Here is a 15,761-nt window from a genome sequence, read left to right on the forward strand (position 1 = left end):
ACCGTGTTAGCCAGGATGGTCTCGAACTCCTGACCTCATGATCCACCCGTCTTGGCCTCCCAAAGTGCTGGGATTACAGGCTTGAGCCACCGCACCCGGCCAAAACTAGATTATTAAAACTGGAGTTTTATAAGTATTCCTAAAACCAGGCATAATAATAATCATCTCTAATAACAGTTTTTAAAAGAAAAAAATTGCCATTTTAATGATCAAAATCTTTAAAACCATCATAGATTACAAAAAGATTTCATGTCACTCAATCTTCTATATGTCACTCAATCTTCTATATGAGGTAGAATTCATCACCCCTCTGTTTGGGTTGCTATAACAAACACCATAAACTGGTGGCTTATAAACAATAGAAATTTACCTCTTATAGTTCTACAGGTAGGAAAGTTCAAAATTAAGAAGTCAGCAGATCTGCTGTCTGGGGAGGGCATGAACCACTTCCTGGCTCATGCAACAGGAGAGCTTTCTCCCTGTGTCCTCACTTGGTAGAAGAGGCAGCAGGTTTCTCTTGGGCCTCTTTTATAAGGACATTAATCACATTCTTGCCTGAATCACCTACCAAAGGCCCCATCTCCTCCTACCATCACCTTCTAAGTTAAGATTTCAACATATGCTTTCTGGGGAGGACATAAACATTCAGACCACAGCATTTTTATCTTACAGAAGGAAAAATCTGAATTATAAAAATGTTAACTAAATGGCTCAATGTTGTTCAGTTATAACCCAAATGCAAACACTGAACTAAACGAAGGCTTTCTGGTTTCAAATTCAGTGTTCTTTTCACTATACCACTGTTATTCTGCTAAATTTATAGCAAATTATACTTATTATCTGTTAAGAGGAAAAAAAATGTAAAACATGAACTGGTAAGGCCGGGCACCGTGGCTCACACTTGTAATCCCAGCACTTGGGGAGGCCAGAGTGAGCAGATCACTTGAGTCCAGGAGTTCAAGACCAGCCTGTACAATATGGTGAAACCCCACCTCTCCTAAAAATACAAAAATTAGCCAGGCGTGGTGGCGCGTGCCTATAGTCCCAGCTACTTGGGGGTGCTGAGGCAGGAGGATGGCTCAAGTTCAGGAAGTTGAGGCTGCAGTGAGCCGAGATGGCGTCACTGCACTCCAGCCTGGGTGACAAAGTGAGACCCTGTCTCAAAAAACAAACAAACCATGAACTGCAAATGGAAATACTTGCAACACTGAATATGACAGACATGAAATAAAAAGATTATAGACTCGAAATAGTGAAAGTATTGGCATACAAGTTCTCTCACGTTTACTTATTCAAAAGAGAGAAAAACAGTAGAAATTAACCCTTTTTGTCAACGGTTAATAGGGAATCTAAAACTAACGTGTTGAATTCAATTTTTATTTATTTTTGTTCCAAAAAGGATTTAAAGAGGCAAATTTAATTAACATTTCTCAGTGTAACAATCATACCTCATGTTATGTGCTAAACTGTGTACCCTCCAAAATTCATGTTTCAGTCCTCACCCCCAGTATCTCAAATGTGAGTAGATTTGAAGACAGGGGTTTTAAAGAGGTAATTAAGTCACAATGAGGTTGTTAGGGTAGGCACTCATCCAATGTGACTGGCAGGAAGAGCAAAGTTGGGCACTTGGCATAGAGGAAGAAGCCATGTGAACATGACGGCTACTACAAACTGAGAGGCCTCAGAAAAAATGCAACCCTGCCACCCTGAGCTCCAACTTTAGCCTCCGGAATTGTGAGAAAATAAATGTCTGTTGTTAAAGCCACCCAGTCTGTGGTACTTTGTTTTGGCAGCCCTAGCAAAGTAATACATATGGCAATGTACTAAATTAGCAGAAATACCAAATGTAGCTCTGTATTTAAAAACAAGTAACCACCACCTGAGTAAATAACACAAAATGTATTAATCACATCAGGAAAGGTCTTTTTGACTACTATCTTCTGTATCTTAAGATTTTATTATATCTGTACAGAAGCAAATATTTTGCTTTCAGATTTGCCAGCATCTGTATTCTGAGAATACATGCTTAGATGTAAATACGATAAATTTCTTGGAATATATTTCTTGAAAAAAAAAGAGGAAAGTTTTTACAACATGGATGAAACTTGAACATTAAGTAAAATAATCCACTTAGGCCACATACTGTATAATTCCAGTGATATGAAATGTCCACAATAGGCAAATCCATAAAGGCAGAAAGTAGAGTAGGGGTTGCTAGGGGATGAGAAGAGGGGAGAATTGAGAGGTACAGGGTTTCTTTTTGGGATGGTGAACATGTTCCGCAATTCAACAGTGATCTGCACAACACTGTGAATATGCTAAAAACCGTGTGATTGTATAAATTAAAATAGTTCAAAAGGTAAATTTTTTTGCAATAAAATATTATTTTAAAGAACAAAGAAAAAGAATTACACTTACATCTGACAGAAGCCTATCCAGATTGGAGTCACTGGCTGTTTTTCTCTTATCCTCAGGAAGTTCCTCTAACTCCCCATAGAGCTCCAAATTCAAGCGAGCTAATTTCTCCTGCATTCCCCGAACATGTTCCATCTGTTCAATGGAACATTCATTTCCTTGGGAACATTCCAGAACATTAATAATGATTAGGACAGTTCAAACTAACAGCATTGAGTAAAACACTTAAACTCTAGGTGCTCTAAAAGAAACAGGTTTTCTTTCTTCTGTAAATTAGATAATTATTAATATTTTCTGTGTTTAATAACAAATCAAATTTCTGACCAGGAAAACAATGACCAACCTAAGAAATGACCTTGGGTACTAAAGAAAATCATATAGGAAATATTTCAGGCCAGGCGTGAAATATTATAGGCTCACGCCTGTAATCCCAGTACTTTGGGAGGCTGAAGCAGGTGGATCATGAGGTCAGGAGATCAACACCATCCTGGCCAACATGGTGAAACCTAGTCTCTACTAAAAACACAAAAGTTAGCTGGGCATGGTGGCGCACACCTGTAGTCCCAGCTACTCAGGAGGCTGAGACAGGAGAATCGCTTGAACCCAGGAGGCAGAGGTTGCGGTGAGCTGAGATCGCGCCCCCGCACTCCACCCTGGCAATAGAGCGAGACTCGGTCTCAAAGAAAAAAGAAAGAAAGAAAAGCATATAGGAAACATTTCTTTTTAAAAAGCAAAATCAGGCTGGGCATGGTGACTCATGCCTATAATCCCCACACTTTGGGAGGTTGAGGCAGTAGGACTGCTTGAGCCCAGGAGTTCAAGACCAGCCTGGCAACATGGCAAGACCCTACCCCTACAAAAATATTTTTAGAAAAACACACATTAGGTAGGCATGGTGGTGCATGCCTCTGGTCCCAGCTACTCAGGAGACTGAGGCAGGAGGATTGCTTGAGCCCAGCAGGTGAAGGCTGCAGTGAGCTGTGTTCAAGCCACTGTACCCAAGCCTAGGTAACAGAGTGAGACCCTGTAAAACAAAAAACAAAAAACAAAAAAAAAAAGAAAATCATCCCTTAAGTAGAGAAAATATGTTTTCTTCAACAGTAATATAATATGTAGAAGCAAAACAGAACCATCTAATCATGTCATTTGACAACTACCATTTTAATTGAGTGACCCAACATTTTATAATAATTTGAGTGAAATTAAGAGTTCTAGGCCCAAGTGGCTCATGCCTGTAATCCTAGCACTTTGGGAGGCCAAAGCTAACGGATCCCTTGAACCCAGGAGTTTGACATCACCCTGGGCAACATGGTGAAACCTTGTCTCTACTAAAAATACAAAAAAATCAGCCAATTAGCCAGGCGTGGTGGCATGTGCCTGTAATCCCAGCTACTTGAGAGGCTGAGGTGGGAGGATCACATAAGCCTGGGGAGGTTGAGGCTGCAGTGAACCATGATCACACCACTGCACTCCAGCCTGAGTAGCAGAGCGAGACCCTGTCTCAAAAAAAAGAAAAAAAAAATAGAGTTCTGGCTGGGCACGGTGGCTCACACCTGTAATCTTAATACACTTTGAAAAGCCAAGGTGTGAGAACTGCTTGAGTCCAGGAGTTGAAGACCAGTCTATGAAACATGGCAAAACCTCATCTCTATAAAAAATACAAAAATTAGCTGAGTGTGGTGCTGTATGCCTGTAGCACCAGCTACTTGGGAGGCTGAGGTGGGAGGATGGCTTGAGCCCAAGGAGGCTGAGGCTGCAGTGAACTGTGATCGTACCACTGCACTCCAGCCTGGGTGACAGAGAGAGACTCTATCTCAAAAAAAAAAAAAAGTTCAATAACGACTTTAAATGTGAATCATTTTGCCAACCAATTATGTATTCTTCCTTTAAGAAATATTAATAAAAATATTTATGAAACATGAAAAATGTTATGAAGCATGAGCAACACTATGTAATATTTTTAATTGTATACATAGTTGTCAAGACAACTTAATTGCTAAAGGATAGGTCTTACATTATGTATTGACCAAGAGTCCTCTGAAGTAACATTATCTGCCCAGAGCAACTAATTTATACACATAACATATTATCTTTTCATTCAGTTTAAGTACAGACTCTGCAATCCCTTGACAGTATAATTTTTTCAAAAAAAACCTTTCTATTTTTCCTAAAGGTACTATATAGGTAAAATACACCTCAGCTAAAGTTGAAGTACATATCCTGAATAAATACGAATTGATGTAAATTATACTAGTTTCCTCTAGCCAGCTTTATAACATCTTCATAAATGGACTATACTATATTATGTTAAGAACTACTAATATTGAAGCTAGTTATGGCTCTCTCAAAATCGTCCTTTCTTCACAGTAAAATATGTCATATTTCCTCTATTTTAGTCACGTTTTTCAACATTAGTAATCTGGAAGGTCAAGTGGAAGAAAGAGAAATATCTCAAGATAAGTGTTTGTGTGTATGTATGTTTGTGTATATGTATGTACATGTACAGTAAAAATATAAAGAGGTAGAAATCATACGGGAAAAGATGAGAGTCGGAGGACGGATCTAGGTGACCCACCATGAGAACAATAGAAGCTTCAGAGGCTAAAAAGGAAGAGATGGAAGAAAAATAATAAACAATAGAAAATATGTTACGTGAGATGAAAGATGAGTCAGCAGATATGAAGGGCTCACTGATTCCCAGGCAGATTGATGAGAAAAGACACAGTCCTAAGCATATCCTGGAAAATGCCTAACCTTTAAAGATAAAAGAAAAACATCTTTTAATCATCGAGACAGAAAAATATAAATTACCTGCTAAGAATGAATCTGACTGGCAATGGAATTCTCATCTGCAACACTTGTTATGAAGAGTAATCAGTAGGATAACAGACAAAGACAAGAAAGGACTTCAATCCAAAAACACAGAGGCAACATAGAGTAGGGGAGGAAAGGTGCTGGGAAAAAGCAAAGACATGGAAGTGGTCCAAAGATACATCTTAAGGGTAGGAGGGAAGAATGGAAGAGAGGGGAAGTGAAAATACTCTGAAGATACCGCCTTACTGGGATGGGCTAAAGCAAGGAGGTAGGGTACCATAAAGTATTTTTGTGAAATAAATAATGCGCTTTTAATGTCTTCTTTTCAAATATTAGCATAACCAAGACTGGAAACCCAGAAACTATGAAAAAAAAGATACAGACATGTTTGAGAATGCAAAAAGTAAAAATTTTTACGAAGTTAAATATACCATAAACAAAGTGCACAGACACAACAAATTTGGTAAACAAAAATAAATACATAATAGAGGTCAGACGGTTAGTATCTAAAACATAAAGCCTCTTTACAAGTGACAACAACAAAAGGATAAATAACCAAGTAGAAAACTGACAGAAGGTCCTGAAAAGGATCTATCAAACAATCTACCAAACACACATGGATCTTCAAACTCAATTGCCATAAAAGACATCTCACTTAACACCAAGAGACAGGCAAAAATTAAAAGACGAATAATACCTACTGCTTGGTGGGAATTCAAGGAAAAGCATTCTTTCATAAATTGTTAATGGAACCTAGAAGTGCAGTATTGTTTTTCTTTGCAAAGCAATCTGCATACTTCTATTAAAGTTAAAATTACATATATACTTTGACCCAGCAATCCCACTCATGAGAATCAATCCCAGAAGAACAGAAGCACCAGCCTAAAGACCTATGTAAAAAGATGTTCACTACGCCATTGTGTTTGGTGGCTCAAAATAAGAAACAAAGTAATGCCTCTCAATAGGGACATGGTTGAATAAACTAGAGTATATTCACAACTTGGAATATTATGTTGTCATTAAAAAAGAATGAACTAGAGCCATCCTAGGTGCATTAGAGAGATTTCCATCAGATATTCTTTAGTGCAGGAAAGCAAGATACAGAATATCTTATATAAGATACCATTTGTATTAAATAATGAAAATAAAAATATGAAAAGATATATACCTGGATTGCTAACAAATGATTGGGATGAGGGGAAGTGGAAGTAGCAGAAGGGATAAGGAAGGGAATGGGGAAGTCAAGTAACAAAAACATGGGAGAGGGAAAGAATACTTTAAAAAATCAATACGTATGTGGACATTTATGCATTTGTATAAGATTATGCATCTTCTAAAAAACTGGGGAAGTTAAAAAAATTTTTTTAAAGATTATGCATATTATTGAAATTGCCTTTTAAAATATTGAGAAATAGGCCAGGTGTGGTGGTTCATGCCTATAAGTAATCCCAGCACCTTGGGAGGCTGAGGCGGGCAGATCAGGAGGTCAGGAGACGGAGACCATCCTGGCTAACACAGTGAAACCCCATCTCTAGTAAAAATACAAAAAATTAGCCAGCCGTGGTGGCACACGGCTGTAGTCTCAGCTACTCGGGAGGCTGAGGTAGGAGAATCACTTGAACCCGAGAGGCGGAGGTTGCAGTGAGCTGAGATCGCACCATGGCACTCTAATCTGGGCGATAGAGCCAGACTCTGTCTCAAAAAAAAAAAAAAAAAAAAAAGGGAAATAATATTATCGTTAGAAAAAGCTTACAAATAAGTTCCAAACTGCACATGAAAAATCTGACTATCTTTTGTGAACTCTGTGACTATCAAAAAATATCTATTCAGAATTTTTAATGGGACAATCAGTTAACTATTCTTATATCCTCATGAAAAAACAAGAAAACTGGATTATTTTAATTCCTAACTTTAAATCAGGAATCCTGGAAAAGAAACAAATTTAAGCTTAGGAGGGTAAGGGAAAATGATCTTGATACTTTCAAAATGAAGACACTAAGTCTAAAATATTTTAACTGACCAAGACTGTCCCTCTTATTTGTTAAACCTGCAAGATACTTATTCCATAATAGCAATACTACTTTAACATTTCAACTAACCCTCCCTCTTTAAAAAAAAAAAACTTTTTCCCAGAAGTTTTAGAAGGCAAATTATATTCTAAGGCAAAATCTAGGATGATTGCCTTTATGCCTGTGGGTTGTTTTTTTCTTAAAAGAAACTGGCACTTTGAAAAGGAGAGTAAAATACACACAGAAAATAGGATGCAAACATCTTAGAGAAAAAAATAGTAGAGAAACATCTACTGCTTACCAAATGCTTGAAGTTTTCCAGAGTGGAAATCATTCAAAAGACTGAGCAGCCCTCTCTCCATCTCCTGAACATCTGAGACATCAGTGAGGAAGGAGTGCTGAATCGGAGTTGACTGAGCGCCTTTTCCCTCTCCACCCTGAGGTTTGGTCTTTTCTTTCATCACTCTGTAAAGACGATGCAATTAACTTTAATTCTATCTTTTTAGGCTACTCTAAGCTTCTGCTGAATTTTTTAGTGAAGTAAATGGAATTTCCCTTAAAAGCCAGAAATCAAATACAGTCAATACTAGATAAAACAGAAACTCCAAGCCAGAAACCAAAAGAAAAAACAGGTTGTGAAAAACCTCAAACAAATGTATAAAATATAACTACGAAGGCAAAGAAAAAGTTTGATTAAAGCATTTATATAATACGCTAATTCTTTGGACTGCAGAAAAGAAAACTTGTCTCTATTATCGTATGTTTTACATTTCATTTCTCAGTAAAACATATTACACCTTTCCCTTCTAAACTTTATTTGTTCCTTGAACTCTCAGTAGTTCTACAAGTGGTTATGGGGTCCCTACTCTGTAGCCGACATTATCCACAAACGCCCAGTCTAAGGAGAAGGGAAGATATTTAAATTCATAATCACCATGTAATGGAATACTAAAAACTTGTTATCATCCTTGACTCCTCCAACTTCCTAAGGCTCCTACATGCAGTCGTGAAGTCCTATCAATTATACCCACAAAATATCTAATCTCTCCAGTTCTCTTTCTCCTCTGCCGCCATCCCATCTCTTAACCAAAGCGCTTCCCAACCAGTCTCCCTATCTCTGTGTGTGATCCCTGATCTCCCTTTTCTCCCCACTGGGCAGCCAAGTCCATTTCTAAAAAGTAAAATCAGATCATATAATTTGCTTAATTAAAAATGCTTCAGTAGGCCAGGCATGGTAGCTCACGCCTGTAATCCCAACAGTTTGGGCAGCCCAGGCAGGAGGATGACCTGAGGTCAGGAGTTCAAGACCAACCTGGCCAACATGGCGAAACCCTGTCTCTACTAAAAATATAAAACTTAGCCTGGTGTGATGGCGCACACCTATAGTCCCAGCTACTCAGGAGGCTGAGGCAGGAGAATCCCTTGAACCCAGGATGTGGAGGCTGCAGTGAGCTGAGATTGTACCCCTGCACTTCAGCCTAGGTGACAGAGCGGGACTCCGTGTTAAAAAAAAAAAAACAAAACTGTAGTAGCTTTGCATTGCCTGCTGAATATAATCTAATATCCCTAAGAAACCCTATCCTCCCTTGTCTATGCTCTAGACACTGAATCTCTTTAGTTTCCTAGAAATCCATTCTCTTATCTTCTTACGTGCTAATCCTCTGCCTACATTAGCATCCTTCCACTTACTGCCATCTTTGGCACACTACCTCCCACACATCTTCAAGTCTCAGTTTAAATGCTACTTCCTCAGGAGGGCCTTTTTGGAACCCCTAGACTATATTAGTCCTTATTACACATGTCTGGCATATACCAGGCTCTCAAATGCTTGAGTGATGATGTTATGCACACTGTGATACAGGAAGAGAGAGAAGCAGTTCGTTCAGCCTGGGGCCAACCAGAGAAGGCTTCCTAAAAGAGGTAAGTGAGCGAAGACTTAAAGAACAAGTAGCGGCTAAATAGGCAAAATGGGAGAAACAGTAATGCACACGACAAATCCCGATATGGAAGTATATTCAGTACTCAATTTTTACATAATGTTGAATGAAGACATCTTCAACACAGCTGTCCTCACCACAATAAGAATAAGATAAATAGGGTATACCAGGGAAAGTAGGGGAGGGGGGAAAAAAGAAACAGACTATCATATGAAAGAAGTTTAGAATAGATACATTGTGGACAGTAGGTCAATAACAGTTCTTCCCAAAGCAAGGGCTGCATTTTATATATTATATACATTATGTAACACATCGTTACTCAAAGTGCTGCCCATGGCCCACAGAATCAATTTCACTTGTGAGCTTCTTAGAAATGCTCATCTGAAGCCCCGCATCCCACAATGATGCGGAATCTGTATTCTAAAAAAATCCCTGAAAGATCCATATTCACATTTAAAATCTGAGATAAACTATTACAGAGCATAAGGTTTCAGCATGACAAACGTATTTTTTTCCTCTCAAATTTAGAAGTTTTCTCCAAGTAAAGTTTCACATCAATTCATCAATTAATAACCCTCTCAGAAAACAAACACAAAAGATAAAACAAAAACCTGTTGATTCCTGCTTCAATGTTATTTCACACTCTCACTTTATGTTAACATAATTCAACAATAAAGAGGGCACACAGTGAAATAATACTATGTGCAAAGGCCCACTGTAAGTACTGTCAGGCACACAATGACGATCCCGGCCCTCAGAAGCCTACATCTATAAGAGCTTATAGAAATAAAACTACCAGTAAAAATGACAATGATACAAATAAACTGCTTTTAAAAATACAGCAAAAGGAGTGATTACTTTTAAAATCTCTTGGTTTTCTTTTTCCACCAACTGTAAACTTATTCAAAATCTGACCCTAATTAAACTCCTCCACGATGAAAACCCCATTCTGATAATTTATTTGAAGGAAATCCTCAAAACTCAAAACTCCTGTTTATCATTTGGTACTCATTGGAATACTTCTTCCAAATGTTCTCTTGTCTTTGGCTATGTCCCTTTTGTTTCCATAAAGAGAGATCATCATCAAGGCAGTAATCTCATCTTTTATTAGGTGTAAACCCAGCGGCTACAGAATGCAACAGGCATTTCCTTAGCTAACTTGCCAGGGTGAGACTGGATGTGAGCGTAAATTTATTTAATAATTAGAAAGAAGATTGACATTACACAACACTTTTTTTCTCTAAAGCTATAATCTTTCCTTCCAAATATCTAATACTATAAAACACTCACATACATATAACAGTAACATATAGCATAGTTAAACTTGTCACTTGTTTCCTTTAAATATCCTGAATGCAAATGATGTTCACCAAATATTAATAATGATTATTTCTAGGTGGTAGAATTTTTGCATTTTGAATTTCTTCTTTGAATTTTTCCTGTGTTTGAATTTTTATGAAAAACACAAATTATTTACACAAAAACAATGACATCATTATTTTTTAGAAATAAAAACTGCAAGCTGGGTGTGGTGGCACATACCTGCAGTCACAGCCCCTCAAGACTAAAAAAGTGTTTTAAGAAGTTGAGTCAGGATTTACTTTAATGGCATTTTACTGTGAACATGTAAAATAAAAGAATTCACCTTTTTAACTTTGGTCGCTGTGAAGCTGACTGTGATGCAGGATTTGAAAACCCTGTGCTTTTACTCACTGGAATGGCATTTTTTTTGGCATTGACAACCTGAGTACAGTGGGCACTAAAAGACTTAGGACTCCTCCTCTTCACTTTCCGCTCTTCCATTGTTTTAAGTTCCTTATTGCACCACGGCCAGCTTCTTAAGACCTAAATAAGGAAATAATACAATTATATATGTATGCTATAATATGCAAACAAAGAAATTCAAAGACCCATTTCACAGGTCAAAAGAGGATCAAGAATTCCAGAGGGCATAAGAGAAACTTAGAAAATGGGTCTCTTAAGTTTAATCTACTCCACTATGTACCCATAAGCCCCTAGTAAATTGTCTGGTAGACAGTTTTGTTGTTGTTGTTTTGTTTTTTACCATTTTCTTTATTCCCTCATCCTACAAATATTTACTGATTCTCTTCCACAAGCCAGACACTATTGTGGGCACTGGGGAGATGGCACTGAACAAAACAAGATGTTTGCCCTCAAGAAGCCTACATTTTACAAGGGGAACAATATATAAACAATAAACAAATGATCCACATAATATTCCCGGCCTGATTCAAGCTTCAGGTGGCCTTTAGGTCTCTCTTCCAAAATGTATACTCAAGAAGAACCAACTAGATTCAAACAGATGTATAATTGTCAGGGGGATTTTAATCAGCATTTAAAAAATCAAATAGAAGCCTTACTTCAAACTACTAAACAGAAATCAGTTTCTAGCTAGGGCTAACAATAATTCTAGCATGGTGATCAAGGGAAGTTCTAGAAAATCAAACTTGTTTGTTGCCTATTTTGAATATACTTTGTCTAACCATTTCCAAACAAACATGAATTTTATGATACATATTTGGTTTTCCCCGTATCAAAAAAAGTTAACAATGTGAAGTTACAGACAGCCCTTCCATGGGGAATATGTGTAAGGCCTCCTAGTTATCCCTACACAATCCCCTTACTTTATGTATTAATCCACTCTATTTTTTAACATCTATCTATTTAAAAATACCCTTCCGGCTGGGCGCGGTGGCTCACGCCTGTAATCCCAACACTTTGGGAGGCCGAGGCGGGCAGATGAAAAGGTCAAGAGATCGAGACCATCCTGGCTAACACGGTGAAACCCCGTCTCTACTAAAAACACAAAAAAATTAGCCGGGCGTGGTGGCGGAGGCCTGTAGTCCCAGCCACTCGGGAGGCTGAGGCAGGAGAATGGCGTGAACCTGGCGGGCGGAGCTTGCAGTCAGCCGAGATCGCGCCACTGCGACAGAGAGAGACTCCGTCTCAAAACAAAACAACAAAAACAAAAAAACCCTTCCATATTTTATTTGTGCATAGTGTTAAATTTTTCTTAACTTCATTATTTCATGTATGGTAAGATGAAGAATTTATATGGCTATCTACCTCATCAGGTTGTAAATTGCCTTCTAGAAACATTAGGCCGTTTTTTGCATGTTGTGTTTAAGCATGCCATGACCATTCAATAAGATTCAAACCCATTGCTGTCGCTTAAAATAATTATTTGAGAAATTCAATGAAATTTTTTTTTCTTTTGCCTGGACTTAGTGCCACTGGCACTGGAATTTGAACCACTCAGCTTAAATTGGGTGACGCTAGACAATCACAACTGGAGCTACAATACTTCCAAAGAAGAGGCTTTCTGGGAAAGGTTCCAGTGCCCAGTCTCTAATCCCAGATACCACTGAGTGTCAATCCACTTAAACCTTGGCTAACAATTTTTCTTTTAAGAATAATTTTGGTAACAACAGTAATTCTGGTGTTGCACAAACGAAAGTCTGAAAGATGACTGAATAGAGACGATGGGATATTAGTTCTCCTAAGAGGCAAGGATCTGTAAAAATTTATGATACGCATAAACACACTGGCCTGAAATTTCACGATGCTAATACGCACTTGGTGGTACAAGAGAAAAAAAAAATCTAGGAAGTAAAGCAATGCAAATAAACCAATGGTGGTCTAAACCACAATATTCTGGGGAGCCAGCACTCGCGATTTCCTCGTTTTTGGAAAGTCACATCTGTCACAAGAGCACTGAAACCCTTCTTGTATATCAAACAGCAAAGAATGTTTTAGAGAAGGCATAAGTAAACTGCTCATAGTTACTTATTCACACAGTGGTTTTAAGTGCCAAGTCTTGCCTCCAAGCAGTACCCCTGGAGGTCCCTCTTGATATCACCTCACTCCCCTTCCCCAATAATCTGCCTAAGCGATGACCCTTCACGGCTCAGTACCCAGCAGTGACCAGAGTGGTGGGAAAGGCCTAAAGGGGCAGGTTGCGGAGGTTCCTTTGCTTCCACTACATACCTGAAGAAGGGTATTGGGGCCCCCTTCCGCAACCCGCAAAGACCCGACAGCCTCAGAAGCCACCGCCGCAGCCACAAGCACAGCCCGGGTCACATCCCGGGACCCGCGCCTCCGCAGCTCCCTTTGTTTACGGAAGTGACGTGAGAGGCACGGCCTCCATGCCCCAAGCGGAAGCCCCGCCTTTTCCCGCTCCCCCAGTATCACGCTTGTCTCCGCCCTCGGCATTTCATTGTTTCCCCTGTCCTGCCTTTAGCTGTAACTCCGGCGGGCGTGGAAAGGAAGACTCATAGTTGGGCGTGTCGTTTTAGGCTCTGTGACCCAGGAGCAAGACGCAATAAGCAGGTGCAGTGGAAGTAGAAACGGGCAATGCAGTACCCTTCCCGGAAGCTACTCAGCGCTTTGGTGAGTGTCAGATCCCTAAGAACTACAATTCCCAGAATGCTGTTCGAGCATGCCCGAAGGCGGAACCAGAGTGTCGTAGTGCAACTGTTCCTTGGTTGTTTCCGATTGGTTGCCCGGACTTCTCGCGGTTAAACTAACTTTGGCTGGAAGGCGGCGTGAAGAAGGTGATTCTGTTCAGCGACCATGATGCTGAGCCCGTAAATGAGAGTCTGTTACCACTATTAATAGCTATTCTGTTCGGGCCCTACACATAACATTATATCTAAACCTCTCTACAGTTTTATGGGTAGGAGTTATAATCTCCTTTTTACAAATGGGGAATTTGAGGCTCAGAAAGGCTAATTGTTGCAGGTGTCTCTCTGTCGCCAAAGACAGTTCTACTTCCACTATACTTAAAGCCTCTGGAGAACGACTTGCAGGCTGAGAGAAAGAGATCTATCTTAAATGAGGGAAGAAATGCACGTTTCATTGCCTGGTCTGGGTAGCCTTTCCAGTGTGGGAGTGGGAGGTGGGAAGGTTTTAGATTCACAGGTCCTTAGATTGAAGGGACTCTGGAGGAACACCACATACCACCCCCGCATTAGCTAATGGGGAAACCATATCTAGAGATTGTATCCATGCCAGAAAAGGCAGAGCAAAGACAACCCCAGTCTCCTGGCTTCTAGGATAAGATGTTCTTCCACCACCCACCATTTAAAAATAAAAAATTCTGAAATGTTTTTAAAAGAAAAGTACAGAGTAAACACTTAACGCACCCACTATCCAGAACGAACAGATTTATGAATGAAAGAAACAGAGCATTACAGATAAAGCAGATGTCCCCTATTCTCAGTTCCACTCTACTACCACCTTCAGGGAGGCAACCAGGATCATGAATTTGATATGTATCTTGCCAATCTAGGTTTCTATACTTAAACTATTACTATGTATTATAAACAATATGTAGAATGGTTTGGGGTATTTGAAGTTTTATATGAATGCTATTATATTTTGTGTATTGATCTGCAACTTGATTTTTTCACCAAATTCTATGTTTTTGAGAGCTATCCACATTGATAAATATAGCTAGACTTTATCAAATAGATTTGCCACAAATTATTTGGGAATTCCAATAGTGATGGATGTTTAGGTTGTTTCCCATTTTTCACCGTTACAAACACTACTATACAGTCTCCTCAATATCTTTTCCCAGTTTCTCCTTTTAATTAATCTCAAATTGTCTTATTTGTGTGAACAGAGCTCGCAACTGGTGATTCACATGCTACTTTTTTTTTTTTCCAAATTGGTTGCTAATGGCTAAAATTGAAAGAATAAAAAAAAAGGATCTGTGGCATCCCGTGAATTAATGGGAAGATCTAACTACATTAGATCTGCGTTGTAGCCTGGCAACAATAGTTCAAGCTGAAAAGCATCTGCCTCCTTTGCATCAGTTCAAGTAATATCTAGTTTTTCTTTATATTTAGTACCCATCTGAGCCCTGTAGCATTTGTGTTTACAACCTGCAACATGATGTAGGGACACAGGAAAGCACCCTTCTAAATGTACATATTTCAGGTATTCAGAAATAGGTATTCGGATTTTGAATACCTATTTGAAGTCCCTATTTTAGCCACACCCTGTGATAGGAGGTCAGAATGCATCTATCAACAAAAGGTATAAGAGCTTTATAGGGCCGGGCGCGGTGGCTCAAGCCTGTAATCCCAGCACTTTGGGAGGCCGAGACGGGCGGATCACGAGGTCAGGAGATCGAGACCATCCTGGCTAACACGGTGAAACCCCGTCTCTACTAAAAATACAAAAACTAGCCGGGCGAGGTGGCGGGCGCCTGTAGTCCCAGCTACTCGGGAGGCTGAGCCAGGAGAATGGCGTAAACCCAGGAGGCGGAGCTTGCAGTGAGCTGAGATCTGGCCACTGCACTCCAGTCCGGGCAACAGAGCGAGACTCCGCCTCAAAAAAAAAAAAAAAAAAGGGCTTTATAGTCAGAGATTTTATATTCCTGATATAAGAGACTGACAAATTAGTATGCAAATAAAATAGTTTCATTTAATCAGATAAGAGTCCAAAATAACAGCTTAAGTTCAAAAGTAGTTTGTACTGAAGGAGAAGTATCAGGGAAGGCCTTCCCGAAAATGCAACTTTGAAGTAGAGATATGAATGAAGTGCATGAGCCAGCCGT

The 15,761-nt window shown here is 39.3% G+C and overlaps 1 protein-coding gene across 1 annotated transcript in view; it reads right to left on the reverse strand.

Moving 5' to 3' along the window:
* The window catches only part of CCDC28A (coiled-coil domain containing 28A), a 19,926-nt gene extending 6,518 nt beyond the window's left edge, over positions 1-13,408 (reverse strand). The window contains exons 1-4 of the mRNA XM_011962068.1: positions 13,184-13,408; positions 10,821-11,020; positions 7,540-7,703; positions 2,419-2,573 (exon numbers count right to left, since the gene is read on the reverse strand). Coding sequence (XP_011817458.1) covers positions 2,419-2,573; positions 7,540-7,703; positions 10,821-11,020; positions 13,184-13,408 — 744 coding nt within the window. The remainder of the gene's footprint in view (positions 1-2,418; positions 2,574-7,539; positions 7,704-10,820; positions 11,021-13,183) is intronic.
* Between the last annotated feature and the right edge of the window lie 2,353 nt (positions 13,409-15,761).

This window comes from Colobus angolensis, unplaced genomic scaffold, assembly GCF_000951035.1.
Source record: "Colobus angolensis palliatus isolate OR3802 unplaced genomic scaffold, Cang.pa_1.0 Scaffold58, whole genome shotgun sequence".
Lineage (NCBI taxonomy): Eukaryota > Metazoa > Chordata > Mammalia > Primates > Cercopithecidae > Colobus > Colobus angolensis.